Genomic DNA, 27,612 nt, shown 5'->3' on the forward strand with positions numbered 1-27,612 from the left:
TGCACAGAGGGTGATCTACAAATATTCCTTTATTCCCTTTTAGCATTGCATTATTTTTTATCTATTCACTCACGGCATTTTACAGTGTATGCCTCTGCTTTTAAAAAGCCTAGAACAATTAAAATTGAAAGTGTGCACCAAACATACATCTTGATTGTTTCACTTCAAATTTGTTGTGGTGTTGCACAGAGGTGGTGGTTGCTGTCCAAATACTAATGGACCCAAATGTAGTTGCAGTTAGGATGTGGCCAAAGTGCAGTTGCATCTATGTTTTTATTTATTTATTTATTTATTTATTGCACCCTCTGAGCTTCCTGTCTGCTCTGATGTGTGAAGCTGCTCGATGTGACATCATACTTCACATCGAAAGCAGCTTGATCTCTCGTTAGCGTTGCTGCAAACCTTTTTCTGCTGTTTCTGTCTGTGTGATGTTGAATAATTCAGTGTCAGTGATGCTGAGAGAGAGAGAGAGAGAGAGAGAGAGAGAGAGAGAGAGAGAGAGAGAAAGAGACTGCATAACTCCAGGGATGCTGCAGAGCACTCACACCCACAGGATCACCGCCTCTCCCTTCCTCTCTCTCTCTCTCTCTCTCTCTCTCCCTTCATCCATCCCCTCTCGCTACCATTCTGTCTCTGTCAGCTCCTCGCTCAGCAATACAAACCTGCTTGGGTTGTAGAGAGGGTGACCAGTCGAGCAGTCCAGTTGCTTCTAAACACAAAACTTCAAGCAGCTCAGTCCCACAGCTCACCTCTCCTCCTGCTCAAAGGATGCTGGATCTTGGGCCGAGAAGCAACGCAGGATGGCTGAGGTGTATCTGCTTGTCCAGCATGTGCCTCTTACTCTGCCTGCCAATGGTATCCAACACCAAGAGAGCACCTAAGATACCTCGCTGTCCTGTGACCTGCTCCTGCACCAAAGACAGCGCCTTCTGTGTGGACACCAAGGCCATCCCAAAGAGCTTCCCCCCAGGAATCATCTCTCTGTGAGTAAACCATACTGTTCTGTAACAATAGAGACATTTTTGTGCTGCTGCTCTCGTTGCGCATGTCTTCAGAACACAGGGTATTATGTAACACAATCATGTTCCTGTACAATCACTGAACTTGGCTGAGGAGTGACACCCTGAAGCGCTCCAGTTAGGATTACCAACAATAGATTTCCTAGCTTGCCGTTGGAGAGCTGCTGCTCCTCTGAGAAATTTCAACTAAAGCTCAAGAAATGGAGCACATATAATATAAATGAAAGCTTAAAATGCAAATATGTGACGAGGTGCTCTTCTTTCACCTGCCTTTCTCTTCTGTGTGCAAGATGCCCTCGTTTTACAGAAACAGTAAAGGTGGAAGTTAGATGCCTAGTTACCCAAGGCCAAAATATGGCCATCAGGTATTGCAAAGGCCTTGCTTCCTCCCCCCATCTGTCCGCCTGTCCGTCTGTCGCCCGTGCTCAGCATATGTCCAGTCCTATTACTGCCAGAGTCTGGGACACAGACCTTGGACAAGTTCAAAGATGGCTAACCTTGACCTATTTTAAGACGTCAAAAGGTCACATTCTGTTTCAGAGGGTATTTTTACATTGCGTTACATTTTTTACCCGAGGTATATGGCCATTGGGTATTGTGAAGACTTTGTGTCCATCCATCTGTCTGTCTGTGTTGAGTGTAAGTCCAGTCCTATTACTGCCAGAGTCTTCAAATTCACATGGAACATTCTTGTGACACAGACTTTGGACAAGTTCAAAGATGGCTAACCTTGACCTATTTTAAGAGGTTAAAAAGTCACATTCTGTTTCAATCTGTTCAGTTTTTGGTTTTGAGTGGTGGAGGTGACAGCCAATCAGAGTCGAGCGGCAGCGTGATGTCAGTAGCAGGTCTCTCTAAAAACGCTTCATTTATGTGTTTATATAACATGTTTGTTATATATTCTGTTAAGGCTAGCAAGAAATAAACACTTCTAAAACTGAAAATGCTGTTTTTCGAATGTAATAACACATCTGATGTGATTTACAAGACATTTAGCAGACGTTAGCGTGGTGATGTTACAGGCTAGTAGCTAGCTGCAAACTCTGTTTTGTTTGTGTGTAAATGTAACCTCTGTGTCATATATTGTGTAAAAGCTAGTGAGAAATAAAGCTGAAAATGCTGTTTTTTGTAACCTGATAACACCTCTAGAGTGACTTACAAGACATTTCATGGACGTAAGCGTGCACGCTAACTTCCATTAACTCAAAGATAACTTCTGTGCTTGTCAAAAGCTCCTGAATGTAAATATTGTTTATGATTGATTGATTGATTGAAAGTGGGGCTTTATTGCACATGTACAAATTGCAAGTAAGACAGTAGGATCTTAATAATTGTTTCCACCCCCATGCTTCACGGTTGGGATGGTTTTCTTGGGGTTGTTCTCATCCTCTAAACATGGTAAGTGGAGTTGATTCCAAAAAGCTCTATTCTGGTCTCATCTGACCACATGACCTTCTCCCATGCCTCCTCTGAATCATCCAGATGGTCACTAGTGAACTTCAAATGGGCCTGGACATGTGCTGGCTTGAGCAGGGGAACCTTGCTGCCCTGCAGGATTTTAAACCAATGACAGCATCATGTGTTACTAATGTAATCTTTGAGACTGTGGTCCCAGCTCTCTTCAGGTCATTGACCAGGTCCTCCTATGTAGTTCTGAGCTTTCTCAGAATCATCCTTACCCCACAAAGTGAGATCTTGCATGGAATCCCAGACCGAGGGAGATTGACAGTCATCTTGTGTTTCTTCCACCTTCTAATAAATAATCATAACAGTTGTTGTCTTCTACCAAGCTGCTTGCCTGTTGTCCTGTAGTCCATCCCAGCCTTGTGCAGGTCTACAGTTTTGTCCCTGGTGTCCTTAGACAGCTCTTTGGTCTTGGCTATGGTGGTGTGATTGATTGAGTGTGTGAACAGGTGTCTTTTATACAGGTAACAAGTTCAAACAGGTGCAATTAATACAGGTAAAGAGTGCAGAATAAGAGGGCTTCTTAAAGAAAAATTAACAGGTCTGTGAGAGCCAGAATTCTTGCTGGTTGGTAGGGGTTCAAATACTTATTTGCAGGCGTAACATGCAAATAAATTATTAAAAAAATCATACATTGTGATTTCCGGATTTTGTTTTTTTTTTAGATTATGTCTCTCACAGTGGACATGCACCTAAGATGAAAATTTCAAACCCCTCCATGATTTCTAAGTGGGAGAACTTGCAAAACCGCAGGGTGTTCAAATACTTATTTTCCTCACTGTAAGTGTTCCACCTGCCAAGCAACAAGGGTTCTGATGGCGGTGGAAATGCAAACCAAGCCAGACTTCACCATTCCAACACGTATATTACCGCGCAGTACCAACCTGAACCACTCGGTGGAAACGGGGCTGTCAGTGTACTCTAGTCATCAAGGTGTGACATAAGTTATTAGACGTACGCCCACATATGCCAGCGTTTTTAATATGGTCGGCATACGCAGGCCAAATCGTCAAGGTGTGACAGGGCCTTAATGGAGTGAAATTGGGATAGTCTTGCTCTGGGGGTCTTGGTTGTGATTTGCTGTCTGCCTGCCACTTGTGTGGTAGCAGGAGCCACTGGTTCTTTTTTTTTTTTTCTATCAGTCTTCGGGGTGGTGTGTATTTTTGTTTGTTATTGTGTTTTTGTTCTTGCTTTGTTTCTCTTTTCCTGTTTTTTAGTTGGGATTGGTTCATTTGTCTACTGTCTGGCCATTTTGTTTAATTAAAATATATGGATGAAAAAAGACAGAAACTGATTTTAGACTTGTTATTGTAACAGTGGCAGACATGTAGGAATTTGTAGGAGTAAACACAAAATATTGTGCTCAACTTTTCATATGCTGTCATATGAAATACATAATGAGAATACCACCACCATGCTTAACAACTAGACCAGTGTTGTTAGGGTTCATGTTTACTCCTTCAAAAGCCTATTAGCACTGTATATACAATCCCTGGCAAAAATTATGGAATCACCGGCCTCCGAGGATGTTCATTCAGTTGTTTAATTTTGTAGAAAAAAAGCAGATCACAGACATGACACAAAACTAAAGTCATTTCAGATGGCAACTTTCTGGCTTTAAGAAACACTATAAGAAATCAGGAAAAATAATTGTGGCTGTCAGTAACGGTTACTTTTTTAGACCAAGCAGAGGGAAAAATATATGGACTCACTCAATTCTGAGGAATAAATTATGGAATCACCCTGTAAATTTTCATCCCAAAACTAAAACCTGCATCAAATCAGATCTGCTCGTTAGTCTGCATCTAAAAAGGAGTGATCACACCTTGGAGAGCTGTTGCACCAAGTGGACTGACATGAATCATGGCTCCAACACGGGAGATGTCAATTGAAACAAAGGAGAGGATTATCAAACTCTTAAAAGAGGGTAAAGCATCACGCAATGTTGCAAAAGATGTTGGTTGTTCACAGTCAGCTGTGTCTAAACTCTGGACCAAATACAAACAACATGGGAAGGTTGTTAAAGGCAAACATACTGGTAGACCAAGGAAGACATCAAAGCGTCAAGACAGAAAACTTAAAGCAATATGTCTCAAAAATCGAAAATGCACAACAAAACAAATGAGGAACGAATGGGAGGAAACTGGAGTCAACGTCTGTGACCAAACTGTAAGAAACTGCCTAAAGGAAATGGGATTTAAATACTGAAAAGCTAAACGAAAGCCATCATTAACACCTAAACAGAAAAAAACAAGGTTACAATGGGCTAAGGAAAAGCAATCGTGGACTGTGGATGACTGGATGAAAGTCATATTCAGTGATGAATCTCGAATCTGCATTGGGCAAGGTGATGATGCTGGAACTTTTGTTTGGCGCCGTTCCAATGAGATTTATAAAGATGACTGCCTGAAGAGAACATGTAAACTTCCACAGTCATTGATGATATGGGGCTGCATGTCAGGTAAAGGCACTGGGGAGATGGCTGTCATTACATCATCAATAAATGCACAAGTTTATATTTTGGACACTTTTCTTATCCCATCAATTGAAAGGATGTTTGGGGATGATGAAATCATTTTTCAAGATGATAATGCATCTTGCCATAAAACTGTGAAAACATTCCTTACAAAAAGACACATAGGGTCAATGTCATGGCCTGCAAATAGTCCGGATCTTAATCTAATTGAAAATCTTTGGTGGAAGTTGAAGAAAATGGTCCATGACAAGGCTCCAACCTGCAAAGCTGATCTGGCAACAGCAATCAGAGAAAGTTGGAGCCAGATTGATGAAGAGTACTGTTTGTCACTCATTAAGTCTATGCCTCAGAGACTGCAAGCTGTTATAAAAGCCAGAGGTGGTGTTGGGGGAAAGTGTAATGCACGGACCCACAACAGGGGGCGCAAATGAACGGTCAATAGATAGTCAAAATAAATACAATTTATTGTGGCAAATGTGCACAACAGGTCGAATACTGCTTTTAGACAGTCAATTACAAAATACAACAGGTGAAGTGTGGGCAGGTCCGAGGGTAGGAGACGCCTATCCAGAGAAGAGCCGGGGCCCACAAGGTTCCGCCGCCAACGAAGACCTGCAGTATACTGAAGCCGCCAAGTCCCGAGTCCCCAGGTGGCCTCTACTTCAGCTGTCAGATCCGGTACTGCTGGCAGGAACAAAAAACAGGTTAATGGTGGGTGTGTGCACACCCAGCAGAACAATCAGCAACTCAGTTCAGTTCCTTTTGTGGGAGAATCTCCACCTCTGACACAAAAACACAGAAACGTGCAAAGACCGACTGTTACTTCTCTGGTTTGGAAAGAGGAGTGAAGTCACTCTTCAACATCCAAAACCCAGCTCCCAGCTGACTGAAGATAACAGGTACTCCTGCAAAGGTTTCAAAAGACAATGATAAGTGCGTTCAGCACAGACACGGCTGAGAGTCTTACCTGAGTGGTAAACTGATATCTCAGCTGAGATGTGATGTCTCCTCCAGGCTTTTATAGTGGTGATGATGGTGATTGCTGACAGCTGTCAGTCCTGGCTCCTGGGTAGTGACTGCGCCCTCTGGTGCCTGAAACCCGACTACAGGCAGGGCGCCCTCTGGCGTTGGCCAGCAGTACCTCCGCTTCGGGCGGCCCACACAACAGGTGGTGCAACAAAATACTAGTGATGTGTTGAAGCGTTCTTTTGTTTTTCATGATTCCATCATTTTTTCCTCAGAATTGAGTGATTCCATGTTTTTTTTCCCTCTGCTTGGTCTAAAAAAGTAACCGTTACTGACTGCCACAATTTTTTTTCCTGATTTCTTATAGTGTTTCTTAAAGCCAGAAAGTTGCCATTTGAAATGACTTTAGTTTTGTGTCATGTCTGTGATCTGCTTTTTTTCTACAAAATTAAACAACTGAATGAACATCCTCCGAGGCCGGTGATTCCATAATTTTTGCCAGGGGTTGTATCACTCAGTAATTTATCTTCCACCGGTTACTCCAACCTGAGAAGTGAGAGGTTTTCTGGGGATGCGGATGCCATAACTCAGCATGTGCAGAGTGAGCCCAGAAGCAGCAGACAAAATAGGCAAAGACATAGGCAATGCAAATCCTTTGCCATAGTACCACAAACAGACCTCACCTGCAAATTCCTGAATGAACGGAGGTCCTGAGGAGATTCCAGCCTGAAATGTTTTGCATTGGAGCAATTTAATGGGAAAATCAAAACTGTTCACTCTGACTCAAATTAAAATTTCTATTCACATATAGAGCAAATTTTTTTTCTTTTGTTTTTGTATCAAAGCATTGTTTGTTACCTATCAAGTGATGTACCGTGCCCTCCAAAAGTATTGGAACACTTGGTATTTCACACATTTTAATTTTTTTTTATGCCATTTCAAATACAAAAAGTACAAAAAAAAATTCTAAAATGATCTTCCTTCAACTCAAATTGAAAGCAAATCTCTACAACTTGATTTAAATGAATCAAAAATATAAAAGCCAAGATGAGTTGCATAAGTAATGGAACACTTTTGTATAATATTTGTAAATAATCAGTTTTATTGCCAGTTTTCTTCAGGCAAGTCAGGGGATGGATACATAAACATTTCCATGTCACTGAATATGTCTTGGAGTTTATTTACACCAGTTATGAAGAAATACAAACAGTATGGCACTCGATGGTAAATCTGTGTGGAGTAGACAGTTCTGAAAAACTGAGTGACTGTGCAAGAATGAAAAGAGTGAGGAAAGCCACCAAGACAACTCAGAGGTTAGCTTCTCTGGTTGTGATTGGGGATATTGTGCACAGTGCAAGTTTTGTATTTGGTGACAGTAAATCACATCCAAACATATGCAGGTTAGGTGAATTGTAAACTTGATTTTGATTCAGTACAAAAGTTCTCTTCCCTGAACTACTACTAGTACTACTATTAAAGTATATGTGTGCCACATTTGGTTCAGTTTCAAAGTGCTGTGTGGACAGGAGAGGGAGACACACGCAGTTGTCTCTTAATAGATACTACTGTAGCGTCACCTTCCTAAAATAATGGCCTAAGTCATATTCTCCAAAACATGACTTAGGCCGTTACTTTAGGAAGGTGATGATAGGTAGTTGTTTTAAAATTGTTGGGATTGTTCTAAAATTTGTTAATGTTTGTAGCTCTTAAAATCATTCCTATACGAGGTCTATTAGAAAAGTATCTGACCTTATTATTTTTTTCAAAAACCATATGGATTTGAATCACGTGTGATTACATCAGACATGCTTGAACCCTCGTGGGCATGTGAGTTTTTTCACACCTGTCGGTTACGTCATTCGCCTGTGGGCAGTCTTTGAGTGAGGAGTGGCTGACCCTCTCGTCGTTTTTTCATTGTTTAGGAATGGCTCAGAGACTGCTGCTTTGTTTGATCAAAATTTTTTCAAAACTGTAAGGCACAACTGAGTGGACACCATTCGATAAATTCAGCTGGTTTTCGGTAAAAATTTTAACGGCTGATGAGAGATTTTGGTCTGGTAGTGTTGCCGTAAGGACAGCCCAGGGTGCCTGACGGCGATCTGCACTTCGAGGCGGCAGCGTCTCGCCGTTTCAAGTTGAAAACTTCCACATTTCAGGCTCTGTTGATCCAGGAAGTCGTCAGAGAACAGAGAACTTTCAGAAGAAGTCGGCATGAGGATTTTATTCGGACATTCCATTGTTAACAGACATTTTGTAATGAAAGAACGTGCGGGCAGAGTCGCATGTCGGGCCGGACCCGACCGCGGGGGGTCGCGACAGGAAAAACACCTCCGTTGGAAACCTTAACGGGCAAGTTGGAACATGCCCAAGCTGTTAAACAATTTCTCAGTTACTCACTTGTTGAAAGCCATCAAAAGCCGCCTGAATTTTACAAATGGTTTTCAACACGGAGGTGTTTTTCCTGTCGCGGCGCACACAGATTTGCCGAGTCGTTTCCGACGAATTTGCACGCACATCTTTCATTAAAAAATGTCCTTAAACAGTGGAATGTCCGCATAAAGTCCTCATGCCGGCCTCTTCTGAATCTTCTCTGTTCTCTCACGATGTCCTGGGTGAATTAAGCCTTAAATTAGGATGTTTTCAGCTCGAAACAGGCCGACGATGGTGCCTAGAAGTGCTGCAGGACGTCCCGCTCTGTGGGAAGTCCTTACACCGACAGAAACACCCCATAATCTCTCATCAGCCGTTAAACTTTTCACCGAAAACCAGTTTAATTTCTCGAATAGTGTCCACTCGGATATTCCTCACAGGTCCAGAAAAAATGTTGATAAAGCAACGCGCGCTGTCTCGAGCAGCGTGTGAAACAAAGGAATTCAGCCGAGAGGGCGGGACCACATCTCACTCAAGGCCTGCCCACAGGAAAATGACGTCACCGACACGCATGAAAAAACTCACGCATGCACACGAGGGTTCAAGCATGATTGGTGTAATCGCATGTCATTCAAATCCATATAGTTAAAAAAAAAAAAAGGGTCGGTTTATTATCTAAGAGACCTCGTATAGCGCAGAAGGCCCTGTTAACTTTAATACCCCCGTCACACATAGCCAGAATCATGTTGGGAAAGTGTAGGTACACGGACCCACAACAGGGGGTGCAAATGAACGGACAATGGAGGAAGTCAAATAATAACACTTTACTGTTGTGAAAGGGCACAACAAACACAACAGATTACAACAATAGACAAAAAGTGAAATCACAAAAGGTGTCGTGTGGGCAGGCTCGAAGATAGAAGACGTCTGTCCAAAGCAGAACCGGAACCACACGATTTCCTCCGCCACCAGACCCCGGGAATACTGGAGCCGCCAAGTCCCGAACTCCCAGGTGGCCACTGCCTCCGCGTGTCGGACCTGGTACTGCTGGCAAGGAACAAAAAAAACAATTAAATGTGGGCGCATATGCACCCAGCAATCCACAAGGCAGGAAAACCACCTCCACCTCTCGTTGGAAAAAGAGTCTGCTATACAATACACAAAAGGTTACTGTCGAAAAAATCTCACAATCAGCTGAGAACGTTACCTTCCTGGTAAAGCGATATCTTGGCAAAGAGGTGGAGATGACGTCTTGCTGATATACCGATGCTGATCAGATGAGTGGTGACAGCTGTCATAGGTGATGAGTGTCAGCTGTCACCCCGGCTGCTCCTGTGAGGCGGCAGCGCCCTCTGGTGCCTGGAGCCCGCACTCCAGGCAGGGTGCCCTCTGGTGGTGGTGGGCCAGCAGTACCTCCTCTTCAGCGGCCCACACAACAGGACCCCCCCCTCAACGGGCACCTCCTGGTGCCCGTCCAGGCTTGTCCGGGTGGCGGCGGTAGAAATCGGCCAGGAGGGCCGGGTCCAGGATGAAGCTCCTCTTCACCCAGGAGCGTTCTTCAGGTCCGTACCCCTCCCAGTCCACCAAATACTGGAAGCCCCGGCCCATCCTACGGACATCTAAGAGCCGGCGCACAGTCCAAGCCGGCTCGCCATCGATGATCCGGGCAGGAGGTGGTGCCGGACCCGGAGTACAGAGGGGTGAGTCGTGATGGGGCTTGATCCGGGACACGTGGAAAACGGGATGGATCCGCAGTGAGGCCGGAAGCTGAGTACCTTGATGATTTTAAACGGACCGATATACCGGTCCTGCAGCTTAGGGGAGTCCACTTGAAGGGGAATGTCCTTAGTAGACAACCACACTGCCTGCCCTGGCCGGTACGTAGGGGCTGGGGTCCGCCGACGGTCTGCATGGGCCTTTGTCCTCATCCGGGCCCTCAGCAAGGCAGAACGGGCGGCACGCCACACCCGACGGCACTTCCGTAGGTGGGCCTGGACCGAGGGCACACCGACCTCTCCCTCAACCACCGGAAACAGAGGAGGTTGGTACCCCAGACATACCTCGAAAGGGGAGAGGCCGGTGGCTGACGACACCTGGCTGTTATGGGCATACTCGATCCAGGCCAGATGGGTACTCCAGGCCGCCGGGTGCGCGGCTGTCATGCAACGCAGGGCCTGCTCCATCTCCTGATTGGCCCGTTCTGCTTGCCCGTTGGTCTGGGGATGATACCCGGATGAGAGACTCACCATGGCCCCCAGTTCCCGGCAGAAGCTCCTCCAGACGTGCGAGGAGAACTGGGGACCGCGATCGGAGACGATGTCTGTTGGGATCCCATGCAACCGGACGACGTGGTGGACCAGGAGGTCCGCTGTCTCCTGGGCCGTCGGGAGCTTCGGGAGGGCCACAAAGTGGGCCGCCTTGGAGAATCAGTCCACTATCGTGAGGATGGTGGTGTTGCCCTGGGACGGCGGGAGGCCCGTGACAAAATCCAGGCCAATGTGGGACCAGGGGCGATGGGGCACGGGCAGCGGCTGGAGCAGTCCCGAAGCCCTGCGATGGTCGGCCTTGCCCCTGGCGCAGGTGGTGCAGGCCTGGATATAATCCCGGACCTCGGCCTCTAGGGACGCCCACCAGAAGCGCTGCCGGACAACTGCCAAGGTTCTTCACACCCCTGGATGACAGGAGAGCTTAGAGCCATGACAGAAGTCCAGAACTGCAGCCCTAGCTTCTGGTGGGACGTAGAGTCTGTTCTTCGGCCCAGTTCCGGGGTCCGGGCTTCGTGCCAGGGCCTCCCGGACGGTTCTCTCTACATCCCAGGTAAGGGTGGCCACGATAGTGGACTCCGGGATGATGGGTTCCGGTGGATCCGACAACTCCGCTTTGACTTCATCTTCATGTACCCGGGACAAGGCATCCGATCTCTGGTTTTTGGTCCCGGGACGGTAGGTGATCCGGAAGTCAAAACGGCCGAAGAACAGTGACCAGCGGGCTTGCCTGGGGTTCAGCCGCTTGGCGGTCCTGATATACTCCAGGTTCCGGTGGTCAGTGAAAACCGTGAATGGCACGGACGTTCCCTCCAACAGATGTCTCCACTCTTCAAGAGCCTCTTTCACCGCAAGGAGTTCTCGATTGCCGACGTCATAGTTCCGTTCGGCCGGGGTCAACCTGCGGGAAAAATAGGCACACGGGTGAAGGACCTTATCGGTCTTCCCGCTCTGGGAAAGCACAGCTCCTATCCCTGAGTCCGAGGCGTCCACTTCAACCACTAACTGGCGACTAGGATCAGGCTGCACCAGAACGGGTGCAGACGAGAAGCGCCGTTTCAACTCCTTGAACGCGGCATCGCAACGATCCGACCAGGTGAAGGGGACTTTTGGTGAGGTCAGGGCTGTCAGGGGGCTAACTACCTGACTGTAGCCCTTAATGAACCTCCTGTAGAAATTTGCAAAGCCGAGGAACTGTTGCAGCTTCCTACGGCTAGTGGGTTGGGGCCAGTCTCTCACCGCCGCAACCTTGGCCGGATCAGGAGCGACGGAGTTGGGGGAGATGATAAACCCCAGGAAGGACAAAGATGTGCGGTGAAACTCACACTTCTCGCCCTTCACAAACAGCCGGTTCTCCAACAACCGCTGCAGGACCTGACGTACATGCCGGACATGAGTCTCAGGATCCGGAGAAAAGATGAGTATATCGTCTAGATATACGAAGACGAATCGGTGCAGGAAATCCCGCAAGACATCATTAACTAAAGCTTGGAACGTCGCGGGGGCGTTTGTGAGGCCGAACGGCATGACCAGGTACTCAAAGTGACCTAAGGGGGTATTAAATGCCGTCTTCCACTCGTCTCCCTTCCGGATCCGAACCAGGTGATACGCATTTCTAAGATCTAGCTTAGTGAATATTTGGGCTCCATGCAGTGGCGTGAACACTGAATCCAACAGGGGTAACGGGTATCGATTACGAACCGTGATTTCGTTCAGTCCCCTATAATCAATGCATGGACGAAGTCCGCCGTCTTTTTTACCCACAAAAAAGAAACCTGCACCCATCGGGGAGGTGGAATTCCGGATCAACCCGGCGGCTAAAGAGTCCCGGATGTAGGTCTCCATTGATTCGCGCTCAGGTTGTGAGAGGTTGTACAGCCTGCTGGACGGGAACTCACCGCCTGGAACCGAATCAATGGCACAATCGTACGGACGGTGGGGGGGAAGGGTGAGCGCCAGATCCTTACTGAACACATCTACAAGGTCGTGGTACTCCACCGGCACCGTCCCTAGATTGGGCGGGACTCTGACCTCCTCCTTAGCCTGGGAACCGTGAGGAACCGAGGAACCTAAACATACCCGATGGCAGGTCTCGCTCCACTGAACCACTACCCCAGACGGCCAATCGATCCGGGGATTGTGTTTTAACATCCAGAGGAACCCTAAAATCACATGGGAGGTAGCAGGAGTCACAAAAAACTCTCCTCCTGGTGATTTCCTGACACCACCAGAGTTACTGGTGGTGTCTTATGTATGACTGGAGGGAGTAGGGAGCCATCTAGTGCCCGCACCTGCACAGGCGAGGTAAGCGCCACCAGAGGGAGCCCTATCTCCCTGGCCCATCTGCTGTCTAACAGATTCCCTTCAGAGCCCGTGTCCACCAGTGCTGGGGCCTTCAGGGTTAAATCCTCATAAAGGATTGTAACTGGGAGTCGTGTGGCAATGTGGGTGTGTCCCACGTGAATGTCTCGGCCCACCCCTAGCCCAGTTTCTAGGGGCGGGCGTTGGTGTTTAACCGCTCGGGGCAGTCTCTTACCTGATGCTCTATCGAGCCACAAACAAAACACGCTCCGCGGGCCAGCCTCCTCTGTCTATCTGGTGCCCTAAATGTGGCCCTGCTCGTGTCCATAGCTTCGTCAGCAGGGGGAGCTGTAACCACACGGAGCGTAGGGGCCGTGGAGCGTGGGGAGGGCGGAACGCGGTCGGAACCGGAAGGGAGAGGGACGGCGCATGCTCGGCCACGCCCTTCATCTCGTTCCCGACGGCGTTCTTCTAACCGATTGTCTAATCGTATTACGAGATCAATAAGCCCATCTAAATCCAGTGGTTCGTCCTTAGCCACCAGGTGCTCCTTTAGAACCAATGACAGTCCGTTTACAAAGGCGTCGCGGAGGGCAGTGCTATTCCAGCCGGACCTCACAGCCGCGATGCGGAAGTCGACTGCATAGGCAGCTGCGCTCCGGCGCCCCTGTCTCATTGACAGCAGCACGGCTGAAGCGGTCTCTCCTCTATTTGGGTGATCGAACACTGTTCTGAACTCCCTCACAAACCCATCATATGTCTGAAGGAGCCGTGAATTCTGCTCCCAGAGCGCTGTAGCCCAAGCGCGTGCCTCACCGTGAAGCAGGTTTATTACATAAGCTATCTTGCTGGCATCAGTCGCGTACATGACAGGACGTTGTGCGAAGACGAGCGAACACTGCATAAGGAAGTCCGCGCACGTCTCCACACAACCTCCGTACGGCTCTGGAGGGCTTATGTATGCTTCCGGGGAAGGTGGGAGGGGTCGTTGAACGACCTGTGGAACGTCACTGTTACGCACAGGGTCGACAGGAGGGAGAGCCGCAGCAGCGCCCTGAGGGCGCGCTTCCACCTGTGCGGCGAGAGCCTCCACCCTGCGGTTAAGGAGGACGTTCTGCTCGGTCATTAAATCCAACCGAGCCGTGAAAGTGGTGAGGATCCGCTGCAACTCACCGATCATTCCTCCTGCGGACGCCTGTGCGCCCTGTTCTTCCATTGGCCGTTGAACAGCCGGTTGACGCCCCTCGGGATCCATGACGATGGCCGAGATATCCTGTTGGGAAAGTGTAGGTACACGGACCCACAACAGGGGGCGCAAATGAACAGACAATGGAGGAAGTCAAATAATAACACTTTACTGTTGTGAAAGGGCACAACAAACACAACAGATTACAACAATAGACAAAAAGTCAAATCACAAAAGGTGTCGTGTGGGCAGGCTCGAAGATAGAAGACGTCTGTCCAAAGCAGAACCGGAACCACATGATTTCCTCCGCCACCAGACCCCGGGAATACTGGAGCCGCCAAGTCCCGAACTCCCAGGTGGCCACTGCCTCCGCGTGTTGGACCTGGTACTGCTGGCGAGGAACAAAAAAAACAATTAAATGTGGGCGCGTATGCACCCAGCAATCCACAAGGCAGGAAAACCACCTCCACCTCTCGTTGGAAAAAGAGTCTGCTATACAATACACAAAAGGTTACTGTCGAAAAAATCTCACAATCAGCTGAGAACGTTACCTTCCTGGTAAAGCGATATCTCGGCAAAGAGGTGGAGATGACGTCTTGCTGATATACCGATGCTGATCAGATGAGTGGTGACAGCTGTCATAGGTGATGAGTGTCAGCTGTCACCCCGGCTGCTCCTGTGAGGCGGCAGCGCCCTCTGGTGCCTGGAGCCCGCACTCCAGGCAGGGTGCCCTCTGGTGGTGGTGGGCCAGCAGTACCTCCTCTTCAGCGGCCCACACAACAAATCACACAGAATGGCGTCGGAATGATGAATCAACGCACATCCGAAAGGTGTCGGATTTCAGTTCCAAAACGTTCTGACAGCCATCTGCGGAAGTCCACACATTTGGTCAAAATTGGCCAGTGGCCCCGAGTGTGATGCACATCTTCAAAACCCTTTGGGTCTATCCAACCGCTGTCGGATAGATGTCCTATCTCGACAGTGGTCCATGTGCAATCTGAGGACCATCTGACCGCAATATACATATTCCAGTGGCGGTAAAACAGGATCCAAAACGATTTGAGCGCATATGAGGGAACCTTGAGATGGATCTGGCATGGAAAAGCCTGCCGGTATGACCTGCACGTACCATGAATAATAATGTCCACCCCCCAGAGCGCAAAGCAACCACTGAAATGTATGTGGCATGCTTCATTGTGATAATAATTATGAATTATTATCATGTACAGTGAATGTGAACAGCAGCTATCAAACCGAAAACACCGTGCACTACTGTTCTCACGCCACTGCAAATCTGAACAGGTTGTTATATCCACAGTAACTCTTACAGTACAGCTATTTGTCCGTTCCTTCCCATGGGCGACGTAAATAACATGACTATTGTCTCTTTCATAACTGTATATAACACGGGCAGCTGCACCTCTCCGTGGTGCACAGTAACGCTTCATTGCACACATCAGGCTCGGACCTGCACAGCTCTCACGCTGTAATAAATAATCAACTTCTAACACTGTAGGAGATATGACATGGAACTGTTGTGCCAGGCTGTGACAGTATTAATAAACATGAATCTCACCTCCAACAGCGGTCCAGGAGTGTTTCACAGCACGGACGTGTATGTGGAGCCAGACCGCAGCCTGTGGTTAAAATCCTCTCACCCAAAATAAAAAAAAGTCCCATGTGATAATCCAACCATCGTGGTGTCCAGAGTTGTGTTGTGCTGATGAAATGAGCAAAAAAGAAAAAACAAATTAAAGTTCCCTGGAAAGGTGCTTCGTCTGATGCATGGGACAGCATGGCCCAATGCCAGCAAACTTTCAGCGAAGCTGTCCATTGGCATGCACACGGAAGTGTGCCCCATGCGCTTAGTGGCGCATGCAGCATTATGCATACACACACACACACACACACACACACACACACACACACACACACACACACACACACACACACACACACACACACATACACGGCTGAGTGATAATTGCAGCCCCACATGTGTGCGTGGAGTCCATGTGTGCCAGGTGCGCTGCACACTTGTGTGCACCTGTGTGTGAGAAACACAGAGCTGCCTCCCACTCTGGGCCTGTGTTTGCCATTTAGACATTTGGACAATGGGCAGTCTGCAGAGCCTTTGGCAGTTTGATGGCAGTCTGTGTCATCTACCTGTTCTCTACATGCACGTTGGATGTCATCATGCAGGTGTGGACGAGGTAATCCGGATGTGTTCCGACACTGCTGACCACGTTTTTTTTCACTAATTATGAGCACACGTGCTCATAATTAGTGGTCTCTGATGTCTTTTTATGGCTCTCCCTGAGTGAGTTAACAGGTGCATTTCCGGAAAACGTCTCACTCTGCAATTCTCAGCATGTGACATACATATTCACAAAACAGAATGATCCCAATGGTTGACAGACAGAGAGAAACGACTGTGGTTCTGTCTGATAATGAAGCGACTGAGCTTTCCTTTGAAAGTGATGGCTCGGATTTACTGAGGAGATGACACACGTCACCCCAAAACTCTTAACTTTTTCAGAGTCTGTCCGATTTTGGAACCAAATTGTGGTGACGTGCTGTTTTGTGTCACAGGATGCTGGTTTACTGCTGCTGTGAACATGGATGTGGACTGTCTCCACCACGCTGCCTGGACATGCAGATATATGTCTCATATTGGAAAAACTCCAAAGATGCTATTTTCAGGAGATAATGGACTCTCTAACGTGCCACAATCGTGACAGAAGTTGAGCTGAAGGCAGAGTTGCGATTGGACATTATGTGCACATGTGCGACCATAATGTCCATCAGTGAACCTTTAATCAATTGACTGGCGATTGCACACACGCTTGTGATGGGTGTGTGGGGAGTTTGTTTGATGTTGTGAACTTATTATTTGGAAATCTTTACAATTAGGGGAGTAAATGTTAATATTTTTGGTCTTTTGCTTTGTGTTCTTCAATGGAGCTTTCAATGAAAGTAAAATTTTTATTTTACTTTGAGAGAGTCTGTGGGAATTTGGATCTGAATGTGTGTGTGCGCAGCAGCTGTTTTAATGCGAAGCTCAGCTGTGAATTGCGGCTTTGTACATGACGTGAAATGTCACAGATCTAATCACATCTATCAGATATGATCAGATCTGATGTGATTAGATCTGTGCAGTGGTGGGCACACTTCCGATAATCCGATAGATAATTATCGAAGATAATGTTTTCATTATCGGATTATCTTTTTAGATAACTTTAAAAACCATTATCGGACCAATTATTTTCCAATTAATTTCTGTCCGATAACTTTTAGATCAATAAAGTAAACAAAGCTTAACAGCAATAAGCATTTTTTAAATTTGAAAAAGGTTCAGCACCTACCTGTTAAAAGTTTTATAACAAATGGACAGTTATACCCTCTACTAAGAAAAGAGAGCTGCTTCTATAAAAAGCATCTCTGTCTTCTGTAGACAAATGAGAAACAGCCCAAAAAAAAAAAAAATCATTTCCTTTAATACCATGCTGATACGCGGGCAATATCACCTAAGTCATCCAGAGGCATACATTTTTAACTTATGGTTCAAATTTGAACCAAACTAATTTTGGACAAGTTATTTAAAATTACTGTCATGTCTGAAGTTTTATAAAGTGAAAATATCAGATATATGTTTTAGTTTTAAAGTAATGTGCTAATTTTTAAGGTTTTGTGAGCACATGCTGTGCCCAGTGCATTATGGGTAGGATGATGTAATCTCAGTACATTCACGACAGGACAAATGCATTTCAGACACTCTGTTCAGGCTCCACGGACAACAGCATGAAACTCTAGTGTCTAAAACTCTCGTGAATATATTCTCTGGGTTTATAGATGTTGTTATTGTATTTGCATTTGTTAAATTCCACGCATTTTAAATGTAGCAGACAGGGATTATCTGGAATTTTGTTTTCAAGGCCTCTACTGCCATCTACTGGCCAGTAGTGTTCATGGCAGTATTCGCCTTAAGTACTAAGCATCTGGGAACCAGTAGATGGCAGTGTTCTATTTATTTTGACCCCGGTTATATCAGATGATTGTCAAATCAACTTTTTGGCTTTGCAAATGGCTTCTTTTTTTTTTTTTTACAAATGAAGTTTAAAAACAAAACAAAACAACGGCAAATAATAATAATAATAATAATAATAATAACATTACAAGACAGCTCTGCAGTGTTTGCACAGGCACAGTGCGAGCGGTTGGATGCTTGTAGCTTTTCAGCAGGAGGATAACCTCACGACGGCCGACCAGAATAACAGGTTTGATTTTCATTCGACCATACGATCGCGATCAGGAGGTGGTTGTGAGATGCTAAAGCTTGTTACTCTTGTACACTACACGATGCAGGATGCGCGATTAACCTGAAACTTGGTCCAAAAATTCCTGCATGAAAAATCATCTCGCACAGTGTAAAGCACATTTTACAACATCATAAAACGTGCGCACATTCTCTCCACATGCAAAACATTTTGCGATGACACTTCCAGGGCTCCGTAAAAATGCCTGTTTTTACAAATAAAAAAATGAACACCAACACACGACAGATGTCACATTAACGTGTTGGTTTACATATTGAATGACTGAACCAATCAGTGTTTAGAAGAGGCACTTTTACCCAGAATCCTTTGCGATTTGTCTGTGTTTGTTACTAAACCTCAGAATTACTGCATTATTCAACATTAAAAGATATATGCTATATTTTAACGTTGTACAAATGACAGAATTGACATTAATGGAGTTATTCTATCGGTATTAATGTTATTTATAAATCCAAACCATAAGTCAGCATGACTTTATTTTTCAAGACCTCCGCCTAACCAGAGTGTTATAATTGATAGCTGGCTTTAGAGTTGCTTTTATGCTGCCTCTGTGTTGGGAGCTTTGTAGTAAACAAGAGCGTCCAGCAGCGGCAGAATGTTCAAAGACAAAACTGTGGTCTCTGTGTGTGGGTCTGTTGTTACTTTTAATATTAGTAGAAGTTACTGTGGCATCAAAACTTAAATTTGTTTAAATGTACTAGAGACAATATTGGAGTTTATCGGTTATCTGTAACTTCTGATACATTCTTGGGTGGTTTATTGTTTTATCTTAACTGAAGATAACTTTTCAGTTATCTAATTATCTGTTATCGAAGTTAATGTTTTGGTTATCTGTGCCCACCACTGGATCTGTGACATTTCAGGTCATCTGTGCAGTCACAAATGTGATCAGATCTGATACATTGTCACAGACTGTCACGTGAAATGTCACAGATCATCTACAGATAATGATCTGTGACATTTCAAGTCATGTACAAAGGCAATAAATCAGCTGAAATGCAGGTTAAAACGTCCGCTGTGCTGTTTTAAAGACTGCTGCAGGCGTTTTAACATTGTCAGCTGATTTACTGCTGCTTTGTACATGGACGTGTCATGTCTCTGTGACACTGTTTTTCATGGGCATCATGATGACATATATATATATATATATATATATATATATATATATATATATATATATATATATATTCACAGTTTTTTACCCCACTTACAGTGGGGTAAAAAAGTATTTAGTCAGTCCCTGATTGTGCAAGTTCTCCTACTTAGAAAGATGAGAGAGGTCTGTAATTTTCATCATAGGTACACTTCAATTATGAGAGACAAAATGAGAAAAAAATCCAGGAAATCACATTGTAGGATTTTTAAAGAATTTATTTGTAAATTATGGTGGAAAATCAGTGTTTGGTCAACCACAAACAAGCAAGATTTCTGGCTCTCACAGACTTGTAACTTCTTATTTAAGAAGCTCTTCTGTCCTCCACCTGTTACCTGTATTAATGGCACCTGTTGGAACTTGTTATCTGTATAAAAGACACCTATCCCACCTGGAGATCTGAAACAGTCAGACTCCAAACTCAACCATGGCCAAGACCAAAGAGCTGTCGAAGGACACCAGGAAGAAAATTGTAGATGTGCACCAGGCTGGGAAGAGTGAATCTACAATAGCCAAGCATGTTGGTGTGAATAAATCAACTGTGGGAGCAATTGTAAGAAAATGGAAGACATACAAGACTATTGATAATCTCCCTCGATCTGGGGCTCCACTCAAGATGTCATCCCGTGGGGTCAAAATGATCATGAGAACGGTGAACAAAAATTCCAAAACTACATGGAGGGACCTGATGAATGACCTGCAGAGAGCTGGGAACAAAGTAACAAAGGCTACACGCTATGCAGAGAGGGCCTCAAATCCTGCAGTGCCAGGTGTGTCCCCCTGCTTAAGCCAGTACATGTCCAGGCCCGTGTGAAGTTTGCCAGAGAGCATATGGTTGATCCAGAAGAGGATTGGGAGAATATCATGTGGTCAGATGAAACCAAAATATTGGTAAAAACTCAATTTGTTGTGTTTGGAGGAAGAAGAATGCTGAGTTGCATCCCAAGAACACAATATCTACTGTGAAGAAGTGGAAACTTCATGCTTTGGGGCTGTTTTTCTGCAAAGGGAACAGGACGACTGATCCGTGTTAAGGGCAGAATGAACAGTGCCATTTATCATGAGATTTTAAGCCAAAACCTCCTTCCATCAGTGAAAGCATTGAAGATGCAGCATGGCTGGGTCTTTCAGCATGACAATGATCCCAAACACACCACTCGGGCAATGAAGCAGTGGCTCTGTAAAAAGCATTTCAAGGTCCTGGAGTGGCCTAGCCAGTCTCCAGACCTCAACCCCATAGAAAATTTGTTGAGGGAGTTGAAAGTCCATGTTGCCCAGCGACAGCCCCAAAACATCACTGCTCTAGAGGAGATCTGCATGGAGGAATGGGCCAAAATACCAGCTACAGTGTGTGCAAACCTGGTGAAGACGTACAGGAAACATTTGACCGCTGTCATTGCCAACATAGATTATGTTACAAAGCAATGAGTTGAACTTTTGTTATTGACCAAATACTTATTTTCCACCATAATTTACAAATAAATTCATAAAAAAAAAAATCCTACAATGTGATTTCCTGGATTTTTTTCTCATTTTGTCTCTCATAGTTGAAGTGTACCTACAGTGAGGAAAAATATTGCATTAACAATTTAGGAATTACGACTATTTATATATACAGTGAGGAAAATACTGTACCTTTTTGAACACTCTGTGAGTTTGCAATTTCTCCCACTTAGAAATCATGGAGGGGTCTGAAATTTTCATCTTAGGTGCATGTACATAATCTAAAAAACAAAACAAACAACAAAAAAATCCAGAAATCACAATGTATGATTTTTTTAAATAATTTATTTGTATGTTACTGCTCAAATACGTATTTCAACACCCGTGAAAATCAATGTTAATATTTGGTACAGTAGCCTTTGTTTGCAATTACAGAGGTCAAACGTTTCCTTTAGTTTTTCACCAGGTTTGCACACACTGCAGCAGGGATTTTGGTCCACTCCTCCATACAGAACTCCTCCATCTAGATCTTTCACATTTGGACTTTCAGCTCCCTCCTTCCCTGATCTCTGAGGAACTCCTTGTGCTTCATCTGTGTCATCCTTTTTTTTCTGAACAGGACGATGGTGAATGCAGCTTTTACTACAATTCCAGAGGGAGCTTTCTCACACCTACACCTGCTACAGTTCCTGTGAGTATATACATGTTTTCAAGTTAATTTTATTTTTAATTTATTATTCCACCTTATTGCTGGGGGCGCTGCTGTAGAAGCGATTATGGGTGCAACTTCCTGTGAGACACCAGAAGTAGCAGTGAGCCATTGTTTCCTAGTGCTTTTCGTTTCCTGGACCACTTTATTTGAAAGTTTATTGTTTTCTTTTCTAAACAATGATCAGCTCCCGTAGCATTTAAAAATGGCCTTGCACAGCTCGGGAACACATTGCACTGTTCACAGTTGTACTACGAACCAGACAAAGTTAAATCTGCATCTACAACAGCAGTGTTTTAACATGCACCCTGGACTGAGAGAGTTTCCACTGCCTACCAAGGGATGAGGAACCCAGAAGGATGTGGCTGAAAAAACTTGAAAAGACCACCTTAAACATTTTATGTGTGCTCTTTTCACTTTGTTGACAAAAAGCCCATGGAGGAACCCCCATACCCTACTTTGCAGTTGGGATATGACAGACCAACAGAGAAGATACGCCCGGAGGTAGCGAGGATTGACAGCAGTGTCACAAGAACAGCAGGTATTATTTCATGTGTATGGAGACACAGCACTGTAGTATTAGTCATGAGATGAGCAACAACATGTATTACCCTTTTCTGAGCAGTTAAAATGTAAAATGCATTTGGACTGCTGGTCAGTATGAACCTAAAAATGCCATACTTTCAGTACAGACATAACAAAACCTTCAACAATGCAGTATTTTAATCTTAATCTAAATTTAATATTGTAGCTGTTATTATGTGCCAGGTTTTCTCTTGGTTTCTGGAGCACAGAGGTGATGCTGTTACCAGTGGGAAGTAGTGGGGTTGATGGAAGGTTAATGGTGTAATAAAAGTGGTGTCATGAAAACCCTAATGCATCACTTCTTGAGAATCATGTCCTGTATTGCTGCCCTCAGATGAACAAGATGAGATGGGTCAGGTGGAGGAGCTTGTGTGCAGCAGTGAAGTCATCCTGTCAGACCCAGAGATGGGGGATCACACGTGTTCAAAAGGGCCTACCGTCACATGTGAAATGCATCCACCACCACCACCAGGACCTCCACACCCTGTAGCTGACTGCATCTTACAGAGTGATGCAGACTCCCGTTCATATGCAGGGATTCCACTCACAGAATTTCTAACACTTGTAGCCTGTCTACAACCATTTGCAACCAGCTTCACTATCAATGCCAGTTGTGGCCCAAATTCTAATGACTTTGATGAAACTATGACAAAACTTTGTCATGGCTGATTTAGCACATCAGTTTAAAATACAGTAGTGTTCAGAATAATAGTAGTGCTATGTGACTAAAAAGATTAATCCAGGTTTTGAGTATATTTCTTATTGTTACATGGGAAACAAGGTACCAATAGATTCAGTAGATTCTCACAAATCCAACAAGACCAAGCATTCATGATATGCACACTCTTAAGGCTATGAAATTGGGCTATTTGTAAAAAAAAAAGTAGAAAAGGGGGTGTTCACAATAATAGTAGTGTGGCATTCAGTCAGTGAGTTCGTCAATTTTGTGGAACAAACAGGTGTGAATCAGGTGTCCCCTATTTAAGGATGAAGCCAGCACCTGTTGAACATGCTTTTCTCTTTGAAAGCCTGAGGAAAATGGGACGTTCAAGACACTGTTCAGAAGAACAGCGTAGTTTGATTAAAAAGTTGATTGGAGAGGGGAAAACCTATACGCAGGTGCAAAAAATTATAGGCTGTTCATCTACAATGATCTCCAATGCTTTAAAATGGACAAAAAAACCAGAGACGTGTGGAAGAAAATGGAAAACAACCATCAAAATGGATAGAAGAATAACCAGAATGGCAAAGGCTCACCCATTGATCAGCTCCAGGATGATCAAAGACAGTCTGGAGTTACCTGTAAGTGCTGTGACAGTTAGAAGACACCTGTGTGAAGCTAATTTATTTGCAAGAATCCCCCGCACAGTCCCTCTGTTAAATAAAAGACATGTGCAGAAGAGGTTACAGTTTGCCAAAGAACACATCAACTGGCCTAAAAAGAAATGGAGGAATATTTTGTGGACTGATGAGAGTAAAATTGTTGTTTTTGGGTCCAAGGGCCGCAGACAGTTTGTGAGATGACCCCGAAATTCTGAATTCAAGCCACAGTTCACAGTGAAGACAGTGAAGCATGGTTGTGCAAGCATCATGACAGGGCATGTTTCTCCTACTATGGTGTTGGGCCTATATATCACATACCAGGGAAATACTAGTATAGTGATTCACAGGATTGCTAAAAAAGCAGTTTGAACATAACAGTTTTGAGTTTGTAGCGTCAACAGCAGATGCTACTATTATTGTGAACACCCCCTTTTCTACTTTTTTTTACTAATAGCCCAATTTCATAGCCTTAAGAGTGTACATATCATGAATGCTTGGTCTTGTTGGATTTGTGAGAATCTACTGAATCTACTGGTACCTTCTTTCCCATGTAACAATAAGAAATATACTCAAAACTTGGATTAATCTTTTTAGTCACATAGCACTACTATTATTCTGAACACTACTGTATCACAATGTCAGGGCAGCTGCACAGTGGGACTGTGTGTAGACATTATGTGTGAACACGTGAAGGATCTCACTGTGTGGTTGTCTTGTGAAACCATCAAAGCAACATTGTCAAAAGCTTTTAAAGAGCATGTTGCTAACACGACCTGTGTAGTTGACTGCACAGAGACAGTTTACAAAAAGCAAAAAACCTGGTTTCAAGAAGTGAGTCATACAGTCACTACTGTGCAAATAAAACAGTTAAGTATTTAGTGTCTGTTTCGCCTTCTGGAATAATCATGTTTAAAGTGGAAAATACACAGGTACATAACACAGATGTTTTTTTGTTTGTTTTTAAAATTTGGAACATATATTAAAAATGTATTGAAAACACTCTTTTCCTTGTAACAATAAAAAACAAACCACTGAAAATGTCTTATTTCCATCCTTCCTTATTTTCCTTCATACTGTGCTCTCTTGTTGTCTGTAACACACATTACAGCTGCTTACTGTATTTTCAAGATATTCCGATATTTGGGGCAGAGCAGAACCTTCTTTGCAACGAATTCATCCACTAATGTTGGAAGCAGATGTGAAAAGTAGAAATTCTGGAGGTGTTTCATGCATATATCTGTCAAGACTTTGTCAAATGAAATATCCAACACCAGGTGCTCAGTTGGTGTCCCTATAACCAGCTGCAGACACATCAGTGTCACCTTTATCTGGAGGGATGTAAAATAAAATGTAACAATATGGCTTAGAGTTTATTTTAATCAGGGCTCACATGTATTCTGTCACATAGTTCATACATTATAATTAACAAAAGTTACCCACCTGGAGATCTGCCCTGACCTGCGGTGCATGAACATCCTGCTGTATGTATTCACCTGATGCTGAAATTCAAACCCAGGCTTAGTGATGAGGGACTTTAAGGTTTTTGCTGGCCTCTCTATCTGCCTTAAGGGAAATAATGGGACCAACCTTATTACTGCAGGTCCTGATATGCCTCAGAGTTTTAAAGATTGTTCACTGCCTCCCCGTCCAAGCAAAAGTTTAAAAAGTAGCTAAAAATGCTACCATATATTATCTTAGGCCACTTCTTCATCCTTAGACCACTTCTTCATGTCGTCCTCCCACCTCTCTATATTTGTAGACAATTGGATTGTAATGTCTTGTTTGAGCTGTGACAGCTCATGTTCCCACATGGTTTATGTCTCTAAGGGTCTCTTAACACATAGTGTGACGTTTGGACGAAGTGCACACTTAGTGCACATGACGCAGGAATCGTGTGCAAACCATGTAATGTTATCCCTGCCTCTAGCACCTCGTACACCTGTTGCTACAACTATTTGTGCACACAAGTGCCTGAAACACAAAATGTGCGCTGTGCGAACCCATTGCACCCTCTCACGGCAGGTGCCGGCCAAATTCCAGGTGACATACACAAACATCTAACACAGCTTGCATGGCACTTAAAAAATGTGTGGCCAGTCTCACTTGTGACACGACAAGAGACTGCAGATGACCACTGTCGTACTACTGTGAAATTTGTCTAAGTTCCCCACAGTGTGGTGTCTGTGCTGTGACATGCCGTTGACTAGACCCGTGTCAGGCAGAACACATGCACGGCCGACTGGATGCACTGGACCAGTGGATGTGGACATCAGAGCACACTACTTCTCATTCATGTCATTTCAGGACTGTATGTCTGTGACCATGGGTCATCACCAGAGGAATAGATGGATCATATTTGTATTGCTCGCTTGATAAATGTGGTGTTTATATATGGTGTGGGATTTTAATTTTTTTTTTGTAATACTTCCATGTCCTTCCTGATATGAGGCAGCTTCCCGTAGCTTTCAAAGAACAGCTCTGTAGCTCAGTGGTAAAGTTTCTGACTGGGAATCAGAGGTTTTGAAAGGCACAAGTTTGCTTCCTGAGTGGTGTGTTTTTTCTTTCTTTAATTTTTTTTATTATTCCACATAAGCAGCGCAATGTGGTCCCACAGGTACTGTCTGGTTTGTATTTTTTTATTTATTCCACATAAGCGGTGCGATGTGTTGCACTTGGCACTGTTCCTGCTCGATGGTCACCGGCACATGCACGAACTCTCGCACTGGGTTCGTGAATGCCTGCTCGTCGGCACGATGTTTCGTTCTCTAATTTCGAACTGTTTTGCGCTATTTTGCCGTTTTTGTCCAAACGGCGTCCATACTTCACACTATGTGAAGAGGCCATAAGCCTCGTAGAAAGTGGATTAGTGTGAACAGTTAACATGTAAACAAACGCCACTTCCGGTTCATACTGGAAGTCTCAGCCATAATTCATGCAAGGCCTCATCGGGGCTCCGAAAAAGGTCAATAAAGGATTTTGTCCATTTTATACATACAGCAGATTTCGATTGTAACGGACAAAATTCACTGGTCCACCTGAAGCCAGTTTATGCAAGTTTGGCTGTACAGTATTCCATTTTGAAAAATATATTCCCAGTGCTTGTGTTTTCACACAGCCATTATACATGCAGGCAGGATTTGTTTTGCAGCTCCACTGAAAGGACTTCAGCCACTACAAATGAATGATTATTGAAAACACTAGGGACATAGCAGTATGAGTAAACTGGCTCTGAATCAGTGTCATTGCCAATGACTGACTCCCTTCACCTCTGTTCTCGGAGACAAAGGACTGTTTCTCTCCTTGTGAATTGAAGAGGGTTTTGTCATGTGCATATGCGTTTGGCTTTGTGTGCAGCTCTGCATGTGAATATATAACAAAACACCAAATTGATGTTAATGTGTATAAACTTTGCTTTATATACTGTACCATGGCGATTGAGATTATATTCTACTTTTCAAATATGTCAAGTTCAGTTTAGATTTTCAAAATGACTTAAAAGCTATATCTTCACTTTGCCTACATGTTGTGAAAATGTTCTAGAGAAGGCTCTGTGTTCTTTAGTTTTGTCGTGAGTACAACTAATGCTCAACAGCATCCAAACGAGAGAGGACGTTTCACTTTCAAGCCCATATATTTAATTTAATCAATTTGAAATACAAGAGTGTCTGAGTTGTTGTGTGTTTCAGAACACTGAGTATGTTTGTTCTGTGTATCAAAGGCTCTTAACAAGTATGAGCAGCATGTCTGTCTGCTTTTATCACGCTCCGTTCACCACTTTCATGAGCACACAGTGGGACCTTTGCAAACATATAAATTATATTTAGAAGAGAAATTGTTAATCTGAGTTAAGAGCAATATGTGCTTCGCAGCCTCAGTTCTGCCTGCACGATTGCTGAACCTCAGCCTCTATGTGCTGGGAAGCTGTAGTCGGGTGCTTGAACTGTTGGTCATGTGCCATTTTCTGGGCTCACACATGTGGCCCAAATATAAATGTGCAGCTTTTTGCTCTGGTCATA

At 44.5% G+C, this 27,612-nt stretch overlaps 1 protein-coding gene across 1 annotated transcript in view; it reads left to right on the forward strand.

The window, feature by feature from the left end:
- The first annotated feature begins 562 nt into the window (after positions 1-562).
- Positions 563-27,612, forward strand: part of lgi3 (leucine-rich repeat LGI family, member 3) — a 94,519-nt gene continuing 67,469 nt past the window's right edge. Inside the window, exons 1-2 of the mRNA XM_034169857.1 lie at positions 563-983; positions 21,599-21,670. Coding sequence (XP_034025748.1) covers positions 769-983; positions 21,599-21,670 — 287 coding nt within the window. The 5' untranslated portion in view covers positions 563-768. The remainder of the gene's footprint in view (positions 984-21,598; positions 21,671-27,612) is intronic.

Source organism: Thalassophryne amazonica, chromosome 5, assembly GCF_902500255.1.
Source record: "Thalassophryne amazonica chromosome 5, fThaAma1.1, whole genome shotgun sequence".
NCBI lineage: Eukaryota > Metazoa > Chordata > Actinopteri > Batrachoidiformes > Batrachoididae > Thalassophryne > Thalassophryne amazonica.